Source organism: Syzygium oleosum, unplaced genomic scaffold (assembly GCF_021117445.2).
Source record: "Syzygium oleosum isolate NSW1041296 unplaced genomic scaffold, Sole_v2.1 Sole_v2.01, whole genome shotgun sequence".
Classification (NCBI taxonomy): domain Eukaryota; kingdom Viridiplantae; phylum Streptophyta; class Magnoliopsida; order Myrtales; family Myrtaceae; genus Syzygium; species Syzygium oleosum.
In genome coordinates, this window is record NW_026607485.1 from 27,924,533 (window position 1) to 27,942,463 (window position 17,931).

Genomic DNA, 17,931 nt, shown 5'->3' on the forward strand with positions numbered 1-17,931 from the left:
CGAGTCGTCGAAGCCCTCCAAATATAAAAGGGTCGGACGCCCAAATTTTTCATCACAGTTGAAGCACAGACCTTTGTCACGTCGTACTTGCATCTCTTTTGCAGACAGATATTTAACGGGAAGCCGTGGAAGCGGTGGTTGTGCGATTGCAGATGCGGACAGGTGGGGTGATGTGAAAGGGCGCGGGGAAAATGATCGGTTGCGCGGCTCGCTGAACTGGACCTTGTACATGCGTGCTAATGCGAAGGCATCGTGCAAGTCCACTAGGCGGTGAGCTTGGACGGCCATGCGCACTCGGAGTTGTAGGCCGGCCCGGTGATAGTCCACGTACCTTGCTGGAAAGATTTTCGAAGGTGGCCTGGTAATCAAGGACGGAACCCATTTGCGATAACTTGGCAAGGAGGGCCGTTGCATCTTCGTATTCGGAGGGGCCAAAGCGATGACGGATAGCAAGGTAAATGCATCCCAATCCGGCAAAAGATTTTTAGCCGCCAATCCTTGATACCAAGTGGCGGCGGGAGCATCGAGGTGCATTGCCGCTAGCAGTAGGCGATCCTCGGGGTGAGTGTGATAATATTGAAAAAAATGGCTTACATTGAAAAGCCAAACAGACGGATCACCTGAAGAGAAACTCGGAAATATGAGACGTGGTGTTGGGCGCTGGGTTGGCCTCTCATCCGTATGGGTGGGTTTCATTGGGCCACTCCCGAGAATGCCGTACATCATAGGATTGGATGAAGTGGGCAGTGGTGATTCATCCGTATGGGTGGGTTTCAGTGGGCCACTCCCGAGAATGCCGGACGTCATAGGATTGGATGAGGTGGGCGGTGGTGATGATTATGTTTGGAGGATAGCGGTGAGACGTTGGTCACGTTTATCCAAGAGAATCATGAGGCTCTCGGCAGTCAGTTGATTGGCTGTAGAGGTAATGAGATCTTGTTGTAATTGTTCGACAGCTCCAGCAATTTCATTGGCTAGTTGTTGCACCTGTTGTAATTGGGTTTCCTGTTCTTGAGAACGAGTTGCAGGCATGGCGGAGGTGTGAGTCGACGAGAGCACCAAATTGTTAAGAGAATAGTTAATTTAGCAGGAATTGAGGAGAGAGGAGGGGAAAGAAGGAAGAGAGGTAGGAACAGAATTGTAATTGCTTACTCTTTAGTATAATCTAATGGCCCTTTAAATAGCCGAGTACACACATGAATGTCAATTATAAATGGAAACTAATTAATGACTATCCTTATAGATACTAATTAATGACTATCCTTATAGATAGAAACTAATTGATGACTATTCTTATTAATGCTGATTACTATCCTCGTTATAAATGGAATGCGATTCTCCTTAGCCTTGTTTAGGCATGTTCTTGCGCCGTGAATATACTTGCAATCCTTGGGACGTAACACATTCTCTCACCATGTAGGAAATCCGTATCTAAATCAGGAAACCTTTCTTGAACGAAAATACCTCGGGAGGGTGGATGAAGCCAAACGAAAAGGATCACATTAAGTGGTGTCTTCCTCCTAATGCAACGGAATCCAAAACAGAGACAACTGTTTCTCGATGGCGAGGCACCCAAAGGGAGCTAAATATTCCCCATAACATCAAGGAATGAAGCTAGATCACACTCGCCAATGCCAATAGCAATCCCAATAACATGATATAAATCAATGCAAAGTGCGTGCCACTAGAGTAATACTATGTGCGTGGCGCATTCTAAGGAGCTTTATTAACTGATTTGACGCTTGAGAAGCACACATCGATCAAACATAAACCCGATTCCCAAAAGAAGCAAAGAGGGGATCCATTAAGCGTCTTGCAATACTCTTCACCAGTTATTCCGGGCTTACAAAGATGAAATCTCTTACATGGCTGCATTATTTTTTTAGTTGAGAGGCAAACATTTTTCCTTCGAAGCCCAAAGTAATTGGCCTACCTATGCAAAATTTACAGAAGAGAAGGGGAATAATACAGGAAAAGAGAGGTCAAGTGAGGAGATACATGCCAAGTTAAGCGCTTCCTACCTCAGGTCTTAATCTCAGGAATGTCCAACTTGTTTTCTAGGCCGCAGAAGAAGCAGATCATAAATTACTGATTCCGTTATATGAGCAGACTTGATGCTATAGAACCAGCTAGGCTGAGAACCTCAAATGGTGGTCTATTCAACACTTCATTCACAGTTTGAGGGCATGAATCCGTGATCCAAAAGTAGGTCAAACCATTCTCCGGATTTCCTGGATAAGTGGACAGAACATGAAAAGAATAGACAGACAAGAAAACTACTTTTGAGCTCCAATTTTGACAAATCATATCTCATTCAGAGGAGAAAAATATGGCATATAAGAGGTTGGGATAATGCCACAAACAATCCCTAAACTTTGGTTCAATATACAATTTGGTCCCTGAACTTTTAATTTATTCAATATAGTCCCTGAACTTTAGCCTAATGTTCAATGTAATCCCTGAACTTTTAATTTGTTCAATATGGTCCCTGGACTTTTGGTACATATTCAATTTAGTCCTTGAACTACATAAAAATATTCAATATAGTCCTTCCATTAATTCAAGTTCAGGGATTATATTGTACATTTTCATATAGTTAAAGGACTAAATTGAACATGTACGAAAAGTCCAGGGATCACATTGAACAAATTAAAAGTTTAGGGACCACATTGAACATTAGGCTAAAGTTCAGGGACTACATTGAACAAATTAAAAGTTCAAGGACCAAATTGTACATTGAGCCAAAGTTCAGGGACTGTTTGTGTCTTTTCCCTAAGAGGTTCCAGTCAACTAATAAGAACAAACATCATATATGATATTCAAATATATTCGATACTATATTGATTTTCCACAATAAAATTTGATACATGCATCCAGATTCATGATGAGATGCAAACCTTCTTCAAGATTTCACCAAGTCACCCCAATGACAATTTTCCCCCACACCACGCAGACAGCAAGGTCAAGTAAAGGCAACAAATTCTTCTTGAATCTAAATACAAATATTATACTCTAAAAGAATCACATGCCTCGAGATGGTACCATGAACTTTGACATTTTATTAGTTAAAACTGAGAGAATGCTCAAAGGCCCAACTGGGAGAATCTGAAAAAAGGACATTCTCAAAGCTTTTCCTTGTGAAGCTTGCATATCCAATGTAGTGGGAAGGTAGTCCTTATGCAGATATTGCCATTTTATTTAAGAACAAGGAAAATAACTTACTAGCAACGAAGAACAACAGCAAGAGCAATAAAAGAATGTCTAATGGTATCAGCGTACATAAAGATTTGCTGTGAAAAGCAGAGGTTATCATTTCAAGGATATGACATGTCTGAATCAATGCAAATATTACCTCCATTGTCATGGTCAAAGCGCTCCCATGACCTCTTGGGGAAAATGCCATGTGTCACATAAGCACTGATTTTTTTTGCTCCATGGGCAGCCAACATTTTCTAAAAGGTTTAAAGTAAGTTAAGTAGCAATCCAAAAAAAAAAAAAAACCAACAGGTTTATGCAAAGAAGTTGAAAAAAATTTAATTATAGAAGCAATAAAAGAAAAAAGAGCAATCACCAGAAATCATGTCGAGATATGAGAAAGATAGTGATGTGGTGATACACAGTGCAACTTATTTTCCTACTGTTTTACCTGCCTGAAGCAGGATCCCTTACTAGATTACTAATCCCAGAATTGGAGAATTCCTCACAGTAGCATGCACTGTATACATTGTCTTATGATAAGATACCATTCTTCAGATTCTCCTAAATTATGCATGACGCATGAAAGGCTAAACATTTTTTCATGTGGCCAGATAGCATCATAACTTAAGCATCCTAGCAGGGTTTCTCAAGCATCACAACCAAGAGAAGAATTCCTCTCCATACAACTCAATAGCCAAACATTGCAGAAAACTTAAGTTCCACTATAACTCAAAATCAATTAATAATTTAGAGGAAGAGCATATATTTAAATACTACACTAAGGCGCTGCTCCATGTTGAAATAAGCTCTTGGATGGGAAAATCCTTTCCAAATAAAACTAGGAAACACAACATTCAACTCCAAATAGGCAATGAAATTTATCAAAATCCTAATAAACCTCAAACTCTCATAGAATGATTCCTAAAAAACAACTCTTATTGTTATCTAAATAGTAAATCCTCATCTAGCACCCCCCAAGTCTTCAAAGGTTGTTGCCGCAATTCTCCACCACTATGAAATGAAATTTACCTAACTCAAGCTGATGTTGGAAGAGCTTGGTGATTTTGATGAAAGAGAGTTGTGGCAACAACCTTCCAAGACTCATACAAGGTGTGCCGAGGATCAACTCTTTAGATAACAATTAGAGTTATATTCCTTGTCAAATTAGGATTATCTAAGAGTGGGAGATCCATCAGGATTCTAATAAATTTCCGTTCCAATTTGAAAGAATCAAGCATTACTTCTCCTAGTTTTTTGAATGAAAATATTGAATTTCCTGAAAAGTTCCTTATGTTAACTTGGAGTAGGGTCTGGGAGCGTCTTTAAATACATACTCTTCCTATGGATTATTAATTGATCCAGTCATCATTATTTCACTTTTTTGGATTCTTTGCTATTGAGTTGTGTGATGCAGTTCTTTTTTTAGCTGTGATGTTTTTAAAACCCCAAGATGCAATGCTTGTAATGATTTGGGTATGATGCCTGAATATTTTTAAGATGACTTTTAAAATTCCTTAATACCTTCCTAAATATATTGAACCAAACACTTTCTCTTATCAGTTTCTGCATAACTAACATGAAGAATCAGCCAAAACCCTAAGTCACTGTTCACGACTACAATTCTTAATGAGGAATAGTACTTCTGGACCCGGTTGGCATCTGATCAGGTTATCCTGCTTTATCAGTATTAGCCTGTAAGATAGCTTGCCTATAACAGGCAACTATCCAATAGCCTGCCCTGCAACTGACCCAACACGCCACTTAGTTTCGTACTTATCAGTCTCCTCCATTTAATTGATGGAGAAGAAACAAAGGGCCTGTTTCGTTCGGCTTTTGGGGAATGCATTTGGCAAAATGCAAAAGCCTTTGAGCTAAAAGGGTTTTTCGAAATGCAAGTAGTGTTTGGTAATGTGTATTTTAAAATCACATTTGAAAGCAACTTTGGCCTAAATACCGTTTGGTAAAAATTATTTGTAAAAGACTTTTGCTGATATTTAAAAAAAAAAAAAAAAGCTGGCCAACCGACCACCACCACCAGCCACCACCGCCGGCCAGATCTGGTCGCCGGCGCGGCCTGAGGTCGCGCAACCTCAAGTGGCGGTCGCCTGGGGGTCGTGCGACCCCGGCGACCACCGCCTGGGGTCGCGCGACCTCAGGCGGCGGTCGCCTAGGGGTCGCATGACCCCTAGGCGGTGGTCGCCAGGGAGCTAGCCCTCAGGCGGCGGTCGCCGGCGCCGGACCAGCTACTTGGGAAGAGGATGAACAGTGACGATGAACAGTACCCAATTGCATTCCGAAAATGCAACTTCTCAATGCTCCTCATGGACTCCATTCAGCCAAAGGCCCTTTCCAAGCTAATTGCATCTCCTCAAAGCTTGCCAAACAAGTTTGCATTTGCTCAAGGGACTTTAGACCCCCAAAGTAGCTTTCAAATGCTGAACCAAATAGGCCCAAGTACAGAGCAACTTCAAATGTTCAATTTTCCTAACTTCCTCTATTGAGCGTTCAAAGAATTGAACCCGTGATTAATTAGAACTGAACCTAGGCCCGTTATATCCTTCGAAAAGCTCACTCCAAGTCCAGAAACAGAATGATGATATTCTTTACTCCCCATGCTCCCTATCTATGTTTTCACCATGAGTCTAATACCCATGTTAAAGGACTATGAGCTATACACCTAGATTCCACACCTAACGTGCACCTCACACAAGTCAACTTTCTTAATTAGATAATAAGAAAGCTTCAAAGAAGTAGACTGCATAATACAAGCTCCAGGGGCTAAAAAAAAAACAGATAGAAAAACAAGTACCTGGCATTCAACTAGAGTGCCACCTGACTGCACCAAATCATCGACGATGACAACATGACGTCCTTTGGGATCTCCCTCCTTCAGGCGTACTATCCGCTGGTCACCTTCCCGAACTTTAGCACATACAATCTAAAAAATTAAGGTTAGATGGGTTAATAGCTTACATAAAACACAAAAGAATGACTCCACTGAGATAATGGCATGATGAAGCTGAAGCATATTAGTAATCTTATAAAGAAGATGGTGGTTTCTGATAAGTTCCATACTAGCTTTCCAGATCATTAACAACGAGAAATAGTTGCAGTGCAGTCACCACTTCCAATTGTTTTCACTAAATGATAAATACCAATCTAACATTAAAAAGATCACATCTCCCTAGTTTGGAGAAAACACATAACCAACTCCACATCTGCACACAAAACTTTAATTTATGATTCAGCTGTCTCTATGAAACCTGTAGGCACATGGCAATATAAACTAAACAACCAACTAACATGATGATATTGAGATCAAAAGAGTGGAATCCAACTGCAGTTGGAATTATTGGTCAACTTAACAAGACCACGTCCACATACAACCAGAAACTGATTCCATGCAGGGAATGTGTCGATGCCATTTCCGTCTGATTAAAAAACTATCAATTGCAAAATGTTTCTTCATTAGAAAACTCTGGAAGAGATTAAATAGCCCGAGTAGCTAAATATTTCCACTACTTAGAATACCATATATCTGCCAAGTAACTAGCAATACAAGAAAATAGGACATGACATACTATCAAGAGTCTATCATATACGGTGGACACAGTATATTTAGCAGTATATATGCATACCGTTGGAAAATGCTGCAGTTGCTTATGAAACCTCTTCCATGAACCATCATCCGGAAAAGCAATAGATATCTGGTCCTCAATAAACCAGCATAAATTGTCAGAAATCACATGAATGGTCAGAAAATGTTCGGGCGAAGCTTAAAACTAGAACATTTAGTAATTCATCTCATGTTTGCCACTGTTGTCTGAAACCATAGAAATGAACACCAAATGACAAAGACCAGCAAGAGTAATGCTGCCAACTCTAAGTTGGGATACGGTAATGTTTAGATCTCAAGACATACTATAGTTACCTCTCGGTTTCCCTAATGAAAATACTAAATACATAAATGATCTTCGTAAGCAGATAAATTCTTCATGAAAAGAAGAAGAACAAGTACATATCTTCCAAGCCAACAAATAGATATCTCACATTGTCAGAGTCCGGAAGCTGCTGGAGACGATTCTTAAGCAATGGTATCCCACTCTCAAAACATGGTAAAATGTTATCTCCAAAGTAAAATCTTTCCTGTGAAGATCCATGAAAGAAAATAAGGAAAATGGTACTCAGCACGAAGAGATCGAATGACATAAAATGTCATCCGCTGAATGTGCTCATGGATGTTTGCATGCTCTGTGATATTGATGCATGAAAAAGGGCATTTGCACCAGCATAAACGAACCGGCAAGGCATGGATGTCGAAAATCACTAAGTTAGTAGGTCCACCCCTCGAGATCGGAACGTTGGACAAGATCCTTGCGAGAGTAAAAGCCGTCGCAACGTCGCCCTCGTCCTCCATGCGCTCGGACGTGCCCGTCGGGAAGAAGGGCAGCACGAGCGTGAAGGAAGAGACGAACAACTTCGGCAGCGCGTAAATGATGGAGAGCTGCTCGAAGATCACGCCCGGGGAACTGAAAGAGGCCAGGAAAGCGACATGTTGTCCCCGAATTCCATGAGCATTGGGTATGAACAGGTCGGGGAATCCATCAGCAAACTTCCTGAAGAAACAGACATAGAATGAATCAAAACTCTCAATCAAACAACAACTAGACTAGTCACATATGCATATGACCACCCCCCCAAACCAATTAAAAGTAATTCACTAAAGCTGTAAGCTTTCACAAAGATGGCAGGAACAGAACTAGTAACCAAGTAATACAAGACAACAGCAATTTTATATCTTTTTCAAATAGTAGAAGATCATTACGAAGCTGGACCGATGCCAGGAGACAGTTTACTTGTAGCGCTGCGACGTCTACGAACAACACTGCTTCCATGATCTCACAAAGACAACCCTCGCTCTTCACACAAAAAACAAAGGGGGAAAAAAACAAGAACGCTCTGCATTCTCCATCCTCTCACATAAACAATGGTGGAGAGATGCGACATTGCTGGCCAGACTCCACCGAGTACATATCTCCGCCATTAAAACGAATCCATCAACCAACATTGCTCGAAATCCGGCATGCCGATCATCAAGCGCGAAAGAATTCGGAAAGAAAACAGCTAAGAAGAACGAACTCTCGTCAATTCAATTGCTCGTTGGACATCGAAGACGCGTACCTCCAGTTGATGCTGCGGAGCTCGATGGCGTCGGATTGAGCGGCAGCGGCGACTCGCTCCGCCAGCGGCTTCGTCTCCGCGCAGTAGAAGAGGCACACCTTCTTCGAGCTCCCGCAGGGCGGTTCCCGCGCGCTCGCCGCCATCGGCGCCGGAGAAGCGGTCAGGGAGCTCGGGGGGGCGTGGAAGATGCGGATCGGATCCGGGGCGGGGAAGCGATCGACGGTGGTCCAGTTCTGGGAGTGGTCAAAGCTCTTGACCTCGCACCTGCTCGAGCAGCCGAGCTTGTAGCTCGGAAACGGCTCGCGTGGAGGCGGCGGCCTTGAGGAGGAGGAGGAAGAGTTCAGGGACTTGGCGCCAGGAATTCGGAGCGGCGGGGGAAGCGGCGGCGCGGCCGCCATGTGTGCGAGAGCGACGGCGGCGGTGAGGGGCGGCGTGTGTTTCTGTTGTTTACCGCCGCGGCGACGGCTTCGTGTACGGCTTTCTGGTTTGGACTTTTGTCCGTAGTTGAAGATTGAGATGGCTGTCTTCCCAAAATACCCCTGCCTCATTTGGAAAAGTGGGATAACGGCACAAATTAGTTCACGAAGGTTGGTCGAATATGCAACGTCATATCTAAACTTTTAATTTATGTAATATGATCCCTAAACTTCAGACCGATATGTAATATCACCCCTAAATTTTAATTTATTTCACATGATCCATGAATTGTTAGTAAATATTCAATATGGTCCCTACAATATGTTAAAATGTTTAAAAATTTATGAAATACATTGAGCGTTGAATCAAAGTTCGGGGATCGGCTTGCAATTAAAAGTTAAGTAGACCAGCATTGCGTATTAAATCAAAGTTTAGGATTCTTATTGAACAAATTAAAAGTTCATTGACGACATTTCGGGCATCATTTTGTGTTATTTTGCCTCATAAAATCACATCCTCGTGGTCAAATCCAATCTTCTTGATCCGGAAAGTAACGGATGTGATGAAGGATGTGAACGCAATCCAATATCCTTATTCAACCTACCATAGAATCAGACAAAAATCAAGAATTACCAAATCAAGTGCTTAAATATGAAGCAATTATCATGCAAGAGAATATGTTCAAAATGATGGAAATATCATGACGAGTGATGCAGTAGAAAATGGAAAGAACAATCTTCAGGCAAGAATTCTTGGTATATGGTTAAATTCTGTGTTTTAAATTAGGGATGATCATTAGGTAGGTTCAGATTAGGAATCGAAATCTATCATCTTAGAGCCGGTTCAGTTTTTGAGGTGAACAACGATCGGTCCTTAAACCAAAAACCCCCGGACTCATCGCATGCATTACATGGTCGACACGGGCCCGGACTACTTTTTATTTATTTGTTATTTGATGATCGTATCAATAACAAAGTTGATAATACCTAGAAGTGATCAATTCTCACTCGATTTCCGGTCCGATGGAACCGGTCACTTTTTTTTCCCACTACTTGATGCCATCTTTCGTGTTGACTTAAGTGATACGTATTCAATGATCCTCAAATTGAAAAGACAAATTAAAAAATGTGCTTTACTTAGGGTTTAGTTTACATTTTACTAATATTTTGAAAAAATAATAAAATATATATAATCGGTCCTCGTGGTCAAATCCAATCTTCTTGATCCGGAAAGTAACGGATGTGACGAAGGATGTGAACGCAATCCAATATCCTAATAATACCCACTTATTGCAATAACCTATTTATATCCATTTAACACTCTAAAAGGCTACAAAAATATGATGATTCATGAAAAATCAAACAAATTAGCTCTAAGTTTATTTAGAGACCAATGAAATCAATTGCATAAACTTTTAATTAATTGATTCGATAAAGTTCTCTTCACTAGATTTGCAAGTCGATTATGAGTTTCCAACATTTCTTTACACTAACGAATAGCTTATTTATCATGTTTTTATTTTCTTATATATACATCTTTCTAATGATTTAATTAACTTTATCATTGGAAATAATTTAATCGTGTTTGTCATTAATTCTAAACAAACATGGCAATGCTAACGGCGGTTACAACAGTAACCACATATTTATTTCAATTTTTTTTAACTAATACTACACATGGTATAAATCAATAATCGAAATATAAAATTTTCTTCGTATAATTGATGGCAAAAGAAAATTTTGTAGTATAATTGGAAATATTGCATTCTCGTTATTACGGACAGTTTAATATATTATATAGATAGATAAGTAAAGTGAGAATCAGATATTTCTAGTCTTTGAAATTGAAGTTGAAGCTTAACGGGAAAAAAGTTTATGAATTGCTCAAGCTAAAATTTAAATTTATTCACAAGTAAAAGTTGGTCAATTATGTGCAAAATGTTTGTTAGGTTGGTAATTCCCCAACGATGAATTTATGTTGGTAAATAACATAGATTACTATCCATATACCTAAACGAAGAAAAGTTCAACATTTTGACATTATAACTCTAAAACATCATTACATTCTTCGTAATGTTGGCAACTTAAAATATTGTCAACTTTATTGTGAAATTTGCAAGAGGTTACTAATATATTAATTTGATATTGGTAAATTAATTACATTGCCGGAAACTTACAAACCCCACTTGGAAAATTGTAAAGGGTATGTAATTACTAATTTATTTGGACTTTGATAAGAAAAGGAAACAAAATGCGATTTTGAATGGCTAGAAAATAGAATCGAACCACATTTGTGGAACAATAACATTATACTAAAGCCCCCTACAAAATGAACACCTAGTCACAAAAAGCCATATGCAAATATTGAAGAACGATAAGACTGATTCAGTCGGGATGCCTGTGCCACAAGAAATCACGGATCCGCTCATTAGTTGTGATGGAACCGGCTTGGATCGTGCATCGAAACCGACACAGCCGATCTCCGGTAGAAGAAAAGGTTCCATCGGATCAATTATTTAGCTTAGGACAACCTTGTCGCCGTCACGGTACTAGGAATTGGAATCCTAGACTAAACACCAGAACTTTTCAAGGACACTCGATTCATTCACAAAATCGAGGAACATAACCAGTCCTTCCCTAAGTAGCATCAACGATACGAAACGCAATTCGAGATACAAGATCACATCGCATTTAGGTGGCTTCAAGATGCTCAGAAAGCCTTACTCACACAAAGGAAGCTAGGTGTCATAAAACTTTAGGCTTGTTAGCGTAGATCTCCCTCGGTTCCAGCATGTCAGGGCAATATCGTTCCGAGAGAATTTCCACCTGCTCAGGAAATGGCTTGATCCAGTAATTGCCAATGTATTTGACCATTTGGTACCACCGCTTTCGACATAATTCCCCAGATTTACCCTCGATGAGTCTGTCCCAGTCTACATCTTCCATCGCGCAAGCATCCAGATCAACAAGAGCGCTGAGCAACCGATAGTCATCGGTATCCGCCCAACTGCCTTCGGCTACCATAGAAGATGTCAATTGCTTGTACCACTTTTCGCAACAAACGGCATGATTGCGAGAGCCCAAACTGTCGCTTATAGCCCCCCAGGCAATATTGTCAAGGAGCATGCCGTGCTTCGACTTTCTCTCCTCAGTGGCTTTCATACGTAGGTCCATGTTTACTAGATCAAATAGTCTCTGGTACTCCTCCTGGGACCAAGGTCCTTTCTTAAATGGGAGTTTTATTCTTCGCCAGGTATCCTTCACATGGAACCTGTGTCTACCAAGAGCATCAGCCAACTTCCTCCAATCTGACCCATGTTGTTCGTGAAACTTGCGAACAAGCTCGCATTCTTCAGGAGTCCAAGTACGATTCTCACTTCTTTCAAATAGCAGATGAGCTCGATGATAGACACTTTCGGTAGGCCTCCAAGGTAAATTTGCGCCTATTTCCTTCCAACAATTTCTGGCCTCGCGATGGCTTCCACAGTTGAGTACCATCTTCAAGCCATCTTCACCTAAGTCGTGAGCTTCTATATATTTGTAAACAGCCTGTTTGACTAGCTCATCTTCTTCTTTCGAGAATTTCTTACCCCGCACAAGGTTTCGTTCCTTGCTACTATCTTCCTCACGATCCTTGCTACTATCTTCCTCACTCGGACCATCTAAGGGAGGAAAAACCTCAACATTTTCAGCAAAACTTACTCTCTTTGGTTTCTTTTTTCGATCTTTTCCTTCAATACCATCTTTTGCAGCCTTCTCCTTCTTGCGCTTCCTATCTTTCGCTAGCTTCTTCTCTTCACTCCCCATAGTGTCATTCTTAGAAAGAGCATCAACTTCAGATTCCATGTACTTCTTATCTAGATTTCCACTTGCTATATCACCCTGTTCCTCAATCCGTTTCTTTTTCTTTCTCTTGCTCCTCTCCTTCTCATGGACATCCTTTTTCTCTATCACCGCATCAGAAGATCCACCTGCTTCCTCCATCTTTTGGTTATCCCCGACAGGATCACCATCCCTGCTCCCCTTTTTCTTCTTTTTCTTCTTTATACTGACTTCATCTGTATCTTTTATTTCCTCGATGTTCTTGCCTAAAGACTTGTTCTGCTCCTGAACTCCTGCACTGGGTTTGTCGTCTGCCAAATGCTTAGTTGCTGAGAAAGCTGCATCTATGTCATCCATCTTCTTAACCTCTTTGTGCTTCTTATTCTTCTCCTTCTTATTCTTATCCCCAACAGGATCACCATCCCTGCTCCCCTTTTTCTTCTTTTTCTTCTCTATACTGACTTCATCTGTATATTTTATTTCCTCGATGTTCTTGCCCAAAGACTTGTTCAGCTCCTGAACTCCCGCATCAGGTTTGTCGTCTGCAAAATGCTTAGTTGCTGAGAAAGCCGCATCTGTGTCATCCATCTTCCTCACCTCCTTGTGCTTCTTATTCTTGTCCCTCTTTGTTTGGATTTGCAGTCTTTCTTCCTTGTTTTCGAAGCCACCATGACTCATGTGCCCATCTCCATATTCTCCAATCTGGGGGACGTTTGAGATGCTCTTAGCTCCACTGTTTTCACTGCCCTCGCTAAGTCTACTTCCCTTCCTCACCGCCTTCTCAAGTTCCTTCTCGTCCAGGCCTTCTTCTCGCTTCTTCTTCTTCTTCTTCTTCTCGTTTTCATCACCAACAGAACCCTTCACATTTTCTGCTACAAATTCACTTCCACCGTCACGGACCTCCCTCTTGGTCTTGCTCTTCTTCTTATCTCGATCGACCTCATCAACACCATTCTCAACTCCATCCCCTGCGCCGACCTCGCGGCGACCAACATCCATCGCGACATTGACCCGACCCTCCTCAATTCTCCCTCTCTTCTCCTCCTTTCCTCCCATTCTCGCACTGGGCACCCCCAGTTTCAACCCAACGCCTCGCAAGCACCGCCACTATCTCCCCTCTATCAACTCGCGGCGAAACAAATCTGGAAAAAGGCGCAACGCACGGGAACAACAGTAAGATCTTTTTCCAGCTACATGGTAACTCACGGAAGTATTAAAAATCTGAAGATGGGTCAATCATGCCATAAAGCACCGGCACAGCAAGCCCGATCAGTTCGTGGACGAGAGCAAGCGCACAGCGATGCGCACGAGCATAGATTTCAAGAAACGTGCGACCCACGATTCCACACGCACGCACGGAGGGAGAGAGACTCGCCTCGAGTCGACGGGGAGCCACCGGCGGCGAGGATTCGAGGGCGAGCTGGGGCCGGCGACGGGGAGTGACCGGCGACGACTCGGCGAGCTGCTGAAAACGAGAGAGGCGGAGGTCGGGGCCAGGGGCGGCGGTCGGGGCCGGGGCCGGATGTTAGGGTTTTTCAATTTTAGTATTTTCTCTTTAATTTTTCTCTCATTTTATATATAACGAGTTTTTTTTTTTTTGGTCAGCATATATAACGAGTTATCTACTCATCATTATAGACGGCGTTAAAAGAAAATTTATGTGAAAAAAAGGATTTTTAAAGTAAAATTAGCCCAAAAAAAAAGTGTAGCAAGCCACAAGCAAAAGAAGTTAAGATAATGATACACTTATTTGTATTTAAGATTTAAATTTCCCAATAAAAGGTTTCATTAAAAATAAATAAACGTGAAATTACGTAAAGAGATTAATATTGAAAATTTTAATTAACATAAATATACCTCCGAAAGAAGTAAAAGTGAAAATTGGAAATAAGTTATTTACTTTTCAAGAGAAATTGATAAGCGAATAAGTGGATGAATGAATTTCGAAAAAACTCATAATGTAGAGTGAACTATGCAAATTTTGAAGTTTCAAAAAGCATTTGAACCGCGGAAGAAGCAACGAGAAACGTCCCTTGTGTCAATTGGGAAATTCTCATGTCAGTATAATGTGGACAACATTCTTATTACTTCTACTAATGCTCATACATATATGAATTGATGATCATTGACATGAATTTGTCTTTCAGAGCTAAGTAGAGTCTTAAGTCTTGCCAACCGGGGATTGTCATATCACGACGCTTTGGTTCTTAGGACATTTTTCAAATCCTAAATTCGAGTTGGCTACACACTAATTAAGTAAATGGAAAAATAGAAATGAGTCTCATCAATCGATTTGATTACCTAGGTCAATTGGACACCTAGCATACCTAAGCAGCTTTAGGGAAAATAAACTACCTAGGTGGCAGGTGCAAAGTGAGTGGTCTAAGGTCCCGCCGTTCGGATTGGGAATCGCCTAGGCCTCGAAAGCCCCTTCCCAAAATGCCGAACCGTTTGGCTTCTGCTTTCCGAGTCCGAAAGTCGAAAGCCGCATTTGAAATGCCATTGGAATGCCGAAAACCCAAAAATGATTCGATCAACTTTGGGCTTTCAACTATATATATAATATAAGCCTATTTTTCCTTCCCAAATTGCCCTCACTCAAATTTTCATTTTCGGGTTTGCCTCACTGATTTCATCTTCTTCACCATTGAGTGCTTAAATATCTCGCATTCTTTCTTTTCATTCATATTTTCCTTTTATTCCTCGTTTGTTGACCAACATTTCCCATTATCTTTCAAAGAGAAAATCCCGTTCTGTATGCTTTTTCCCTCACGACCAAATTCCCTTTGCCAATTTGCTGTAAAAAAAAAATGGAGACAATCTCCTTTGCTTCCCTTCACTGCCGCATTTGTTGCCCCTTTTTACGTAATTTGGAGGAAGAAGATGAATAATAATAGGGGCAAACCGGAATATTAAGAAAAAAAATTGAAGAGGCCTTTGCAAAAAAATTTACCAAACACTACTTAGGCCAAAGTAGCTTCACAAATTTTTTACCCTTTTTTCTTTATTAATTTCATTTTCATGCTAAAGGTATTTACATTCCCCCAAGTTGTATTTAAAAAACCGAACCAAACAGGCCCTAAGTGCGAGAACCTAAGGCTGAGGTCTGAGGGATCTGTTACGTGAGGGACAGATTAGCATCCCATGGCGCCATTTTGATGCTACAAGTTCTCAATTTAGGCCTAATACGAATTTATTGTGCATTTTGTTTAAGAAAAAATTTTGATAATCGCATTTGGCCGATATGCTATTAGGTGGAAAGATTGCATGATTTTGCATATCAAGTGACCCCATCGTATGTGAACGTGTATTTGTATGGTATGACATGGAAATAGATATCGAATGAGACAGGATTGAATGACTTAGAAGTTGAAATCGAAATCACGAATGTAATTTTTTTGAAATATGTGTGGAGTCACGTTTTAAAATTGAATTTATAAATGATGCTTTGGATACAATTTTTCGACACAGCACTTCATTCAGATCTAAGATTTAAAACAGTCATCACAACGGCCTATAAACACTCACAATTTCTTAAAAGCATGACCAGGTGTATTTATAGGCCTGCTTGACCACCTCTAGGAGAGGCAAGCCTGCCTCATCTTGAACCGTGCTCAAGGGGCTCCCTTGAAGTCGAGACTCGCTTTTTCTAAGCCCATATCTCCCTCCTCTGACACCCGGTTCGCGTGATTTTCCAACTGTCGGAATGTTCGTCTCAAGGGCTTTCCAAAAAGCCAAAATATCGCTAGAACATATCAAGAAATCCCAAGCTCAAGATTTCAAGCCATATAGGGGTCTAAGGCTCGGATCTATAAACCGGGCATCATTTCTATGACTTGAAAATCAGTATTTACATAACCTAAGGGTTTGGAAAGTTTTATTTGATTATGAGACCTCTAGATACGGTTTTAGGCTCAGCAATATTTCTTTCGAGTATTGGAAGGTGTGACTGAAATTCCTTTGGCGAATACTTCCTCATCGGACATCCGTTTCGACCCGACTTTAATTGTGTTGGGATGCTTACCATCCTTAGTTCCAAAATATGCAATCGAAATCGGGAAATTTCCCAACATTTCGAAAAGCGACTGATAGCTCCCTAAGTCAAAGAGTACTAGCCGAAGATCTTGATTATAAGCTGTTGAGGCTAATAATATAATCTAAAGCGGGGGTGAATATGTTGATTTAAAAACTTTTGTGATAATAAAATATTTGAATCAAACAAAACGCGAAGGATATGTCTACCATTGGAGCCTGTAAGATAACTCGATCCAAGTAGGTTTTCCTAAAAGGTTTTTGAGTAGATTTCCTAGTTTGATTAGTTTCTTAGTTTGAATGGATTTTCCTAAAAAAAATGCTGGCTTTTTTGGATTAATATTACCTATATTGCTTTGGGTGTAATTGAGGATTGAGAAAAGTAACCCTATTATCTCCGGTTTCATATTTGATTTCTTGGCAGCTAGCTCACTTAGGGCCTGTTTGGTAACCATTATGTTCTCGAAAATAATTTCTGCTTAGAAATGATTTTTTTTTATTTTGTTCCCGAAAATAATTTCTAAGCATTTTGAAGGCGTTCGGTAACGGCCCAAAATTTTCATTCTTGGAATAGAAAAAAAACAGAAATGCGTTTTGGTGACTGCACAAAATTTCTTTTTATTAATAATACTTTAATGATATTTTTAAATATTTTAATATTTCTTTCTCTCTCTTTTTTTTTTCTTCTTCTTCTCCTTCTTGGCCATGGCCGGCGACCAGCCAAAGGCAAGGGCGGCCCTCGCCAGCCTTTTCTAGCCCTCGCCCAAGCCAAAAAGGGTCGCCATCGAGGCTCGTGACCTGGGCAAGGCCGCCCTCGCCAGATTCAGCGAGGGCTGGACCCTCATCGCCACCCTCACATAGGTCGTGAGCCTTGATGGCGGCTCTATTAGAAATTGAACTCAAGGGTGTCGGGACTTATCTCACAAAGTGTAACAGCCTCGAAAGCATCAAAATCGCGACCAAATCGAGAGAATTCCTGGGGAGTGTCGAAAGGACCTGGACATCCAATCCTCTCGACACGAGAAAAAGAAATTAGAGGTATTTATAGGCCGCTCGGCGACCTCTGAAGAGGCGAGCCCGCCTCATGGTTGAATTCAACATTGCCTATGAAAGAAGAAGAACATGAAAGAAGAAAACGAAAAAAAAAAATCTCTTCTATTTCTGATTCTTGTTCCTAGAATTAAGGAGTAACTTTTTTTCACTTCTCAATTCTATTGCAAATCTATTCCCTAACCACTTTTTTTGTTCCGAGGAACAAAAAAATTGACTGATGTTACCAAAT

General features: G+C 40.8%; 2 protein-coding genes across 2 annotated transcripts; both read right to left on the minus strand.

The window, feature by feature from the left end:
- Window positions 1-1,782: 1,782 nt before the first annotated feature.
- On the minus strand, window positions 1,783-8,922 carry LOC115689975 (ribose-phosphate pyrophosphokinase 4). The gene is made up of 7 exons (XM_030616189.2): window positions 8,380-8,922; window positions 7,499-7,814; window positions 7,249-7,344; window positions 6,837-6,905; window positions 6,008-6,136; window positions 3,353-3,452; window positions 1,783-2,231 (listed from the first exon to the last, which is right to left on the minus strand). The coding sequence occupies exons 1-7, from the start codon at window positions 8,775-8,777 to the stop codon at window positions 2,098-2,100; spliced, it is 1,242 nt and encodes a 413-aa protein (XP_030472049.2). The 5' UTR covers window positions 8,778-8,922; the 3' UTR covers window positions 1,783-2,097.
- Window positions 8,923-10,989: 2,067 nt separating this feature from the next.
- LOC115689959 (uncharacterized) lies at window positions 10,990-14,089 on the minus strand. Its single transcript, XM_056316326.1, has one exon. The coding sequence runs from the start codon at window positions 13,671-13,673 to the stop codon at window positions 11,541-11,543; it is 2,133 nt and encodes a 710-aa protein (XP_056172301.1). The 5' UTR covers window positions 13,674-14,089; the 3' UTR covers window positions 10,990-11,540.
- Between the last annotated feature and the right edge of the window lie 3,842 nt (window positions 14,090-17,931).

Bases quoted from the DNA above. Each gene is read 5' to 3' on its own strand.
- LOC115689975 (XM_030616189.2), bottom strand. From the start codon at position 8,777: ATGGCGGCCGCGCCGCCGCTTCCCCCGCCGCTCCGAATTCCTGGCGCC. The intron at 7,815-8,379 runs GTACGCGTCTTC...CTGTTTCTTCAG, and splicing joins CTCCGCAGCATCAACTGGAG to GAAGTTTGCTGATGGATTCC. The intron at 6,906-7,248 runs GTGAGATATCTA...ATTGAGGACCAG, and splicing joins AGCTTCCGGACTCTGACAAT to ATATCTATTGCTTTTCCGGA.
- LOC115689959 (XM_056316326.1), bottom strand. From the start codon at position 13,673: ATGGGAGGAAAGGAGGAGAAGAGAGGGAGAATTGAGGAGGGTCGGGTC.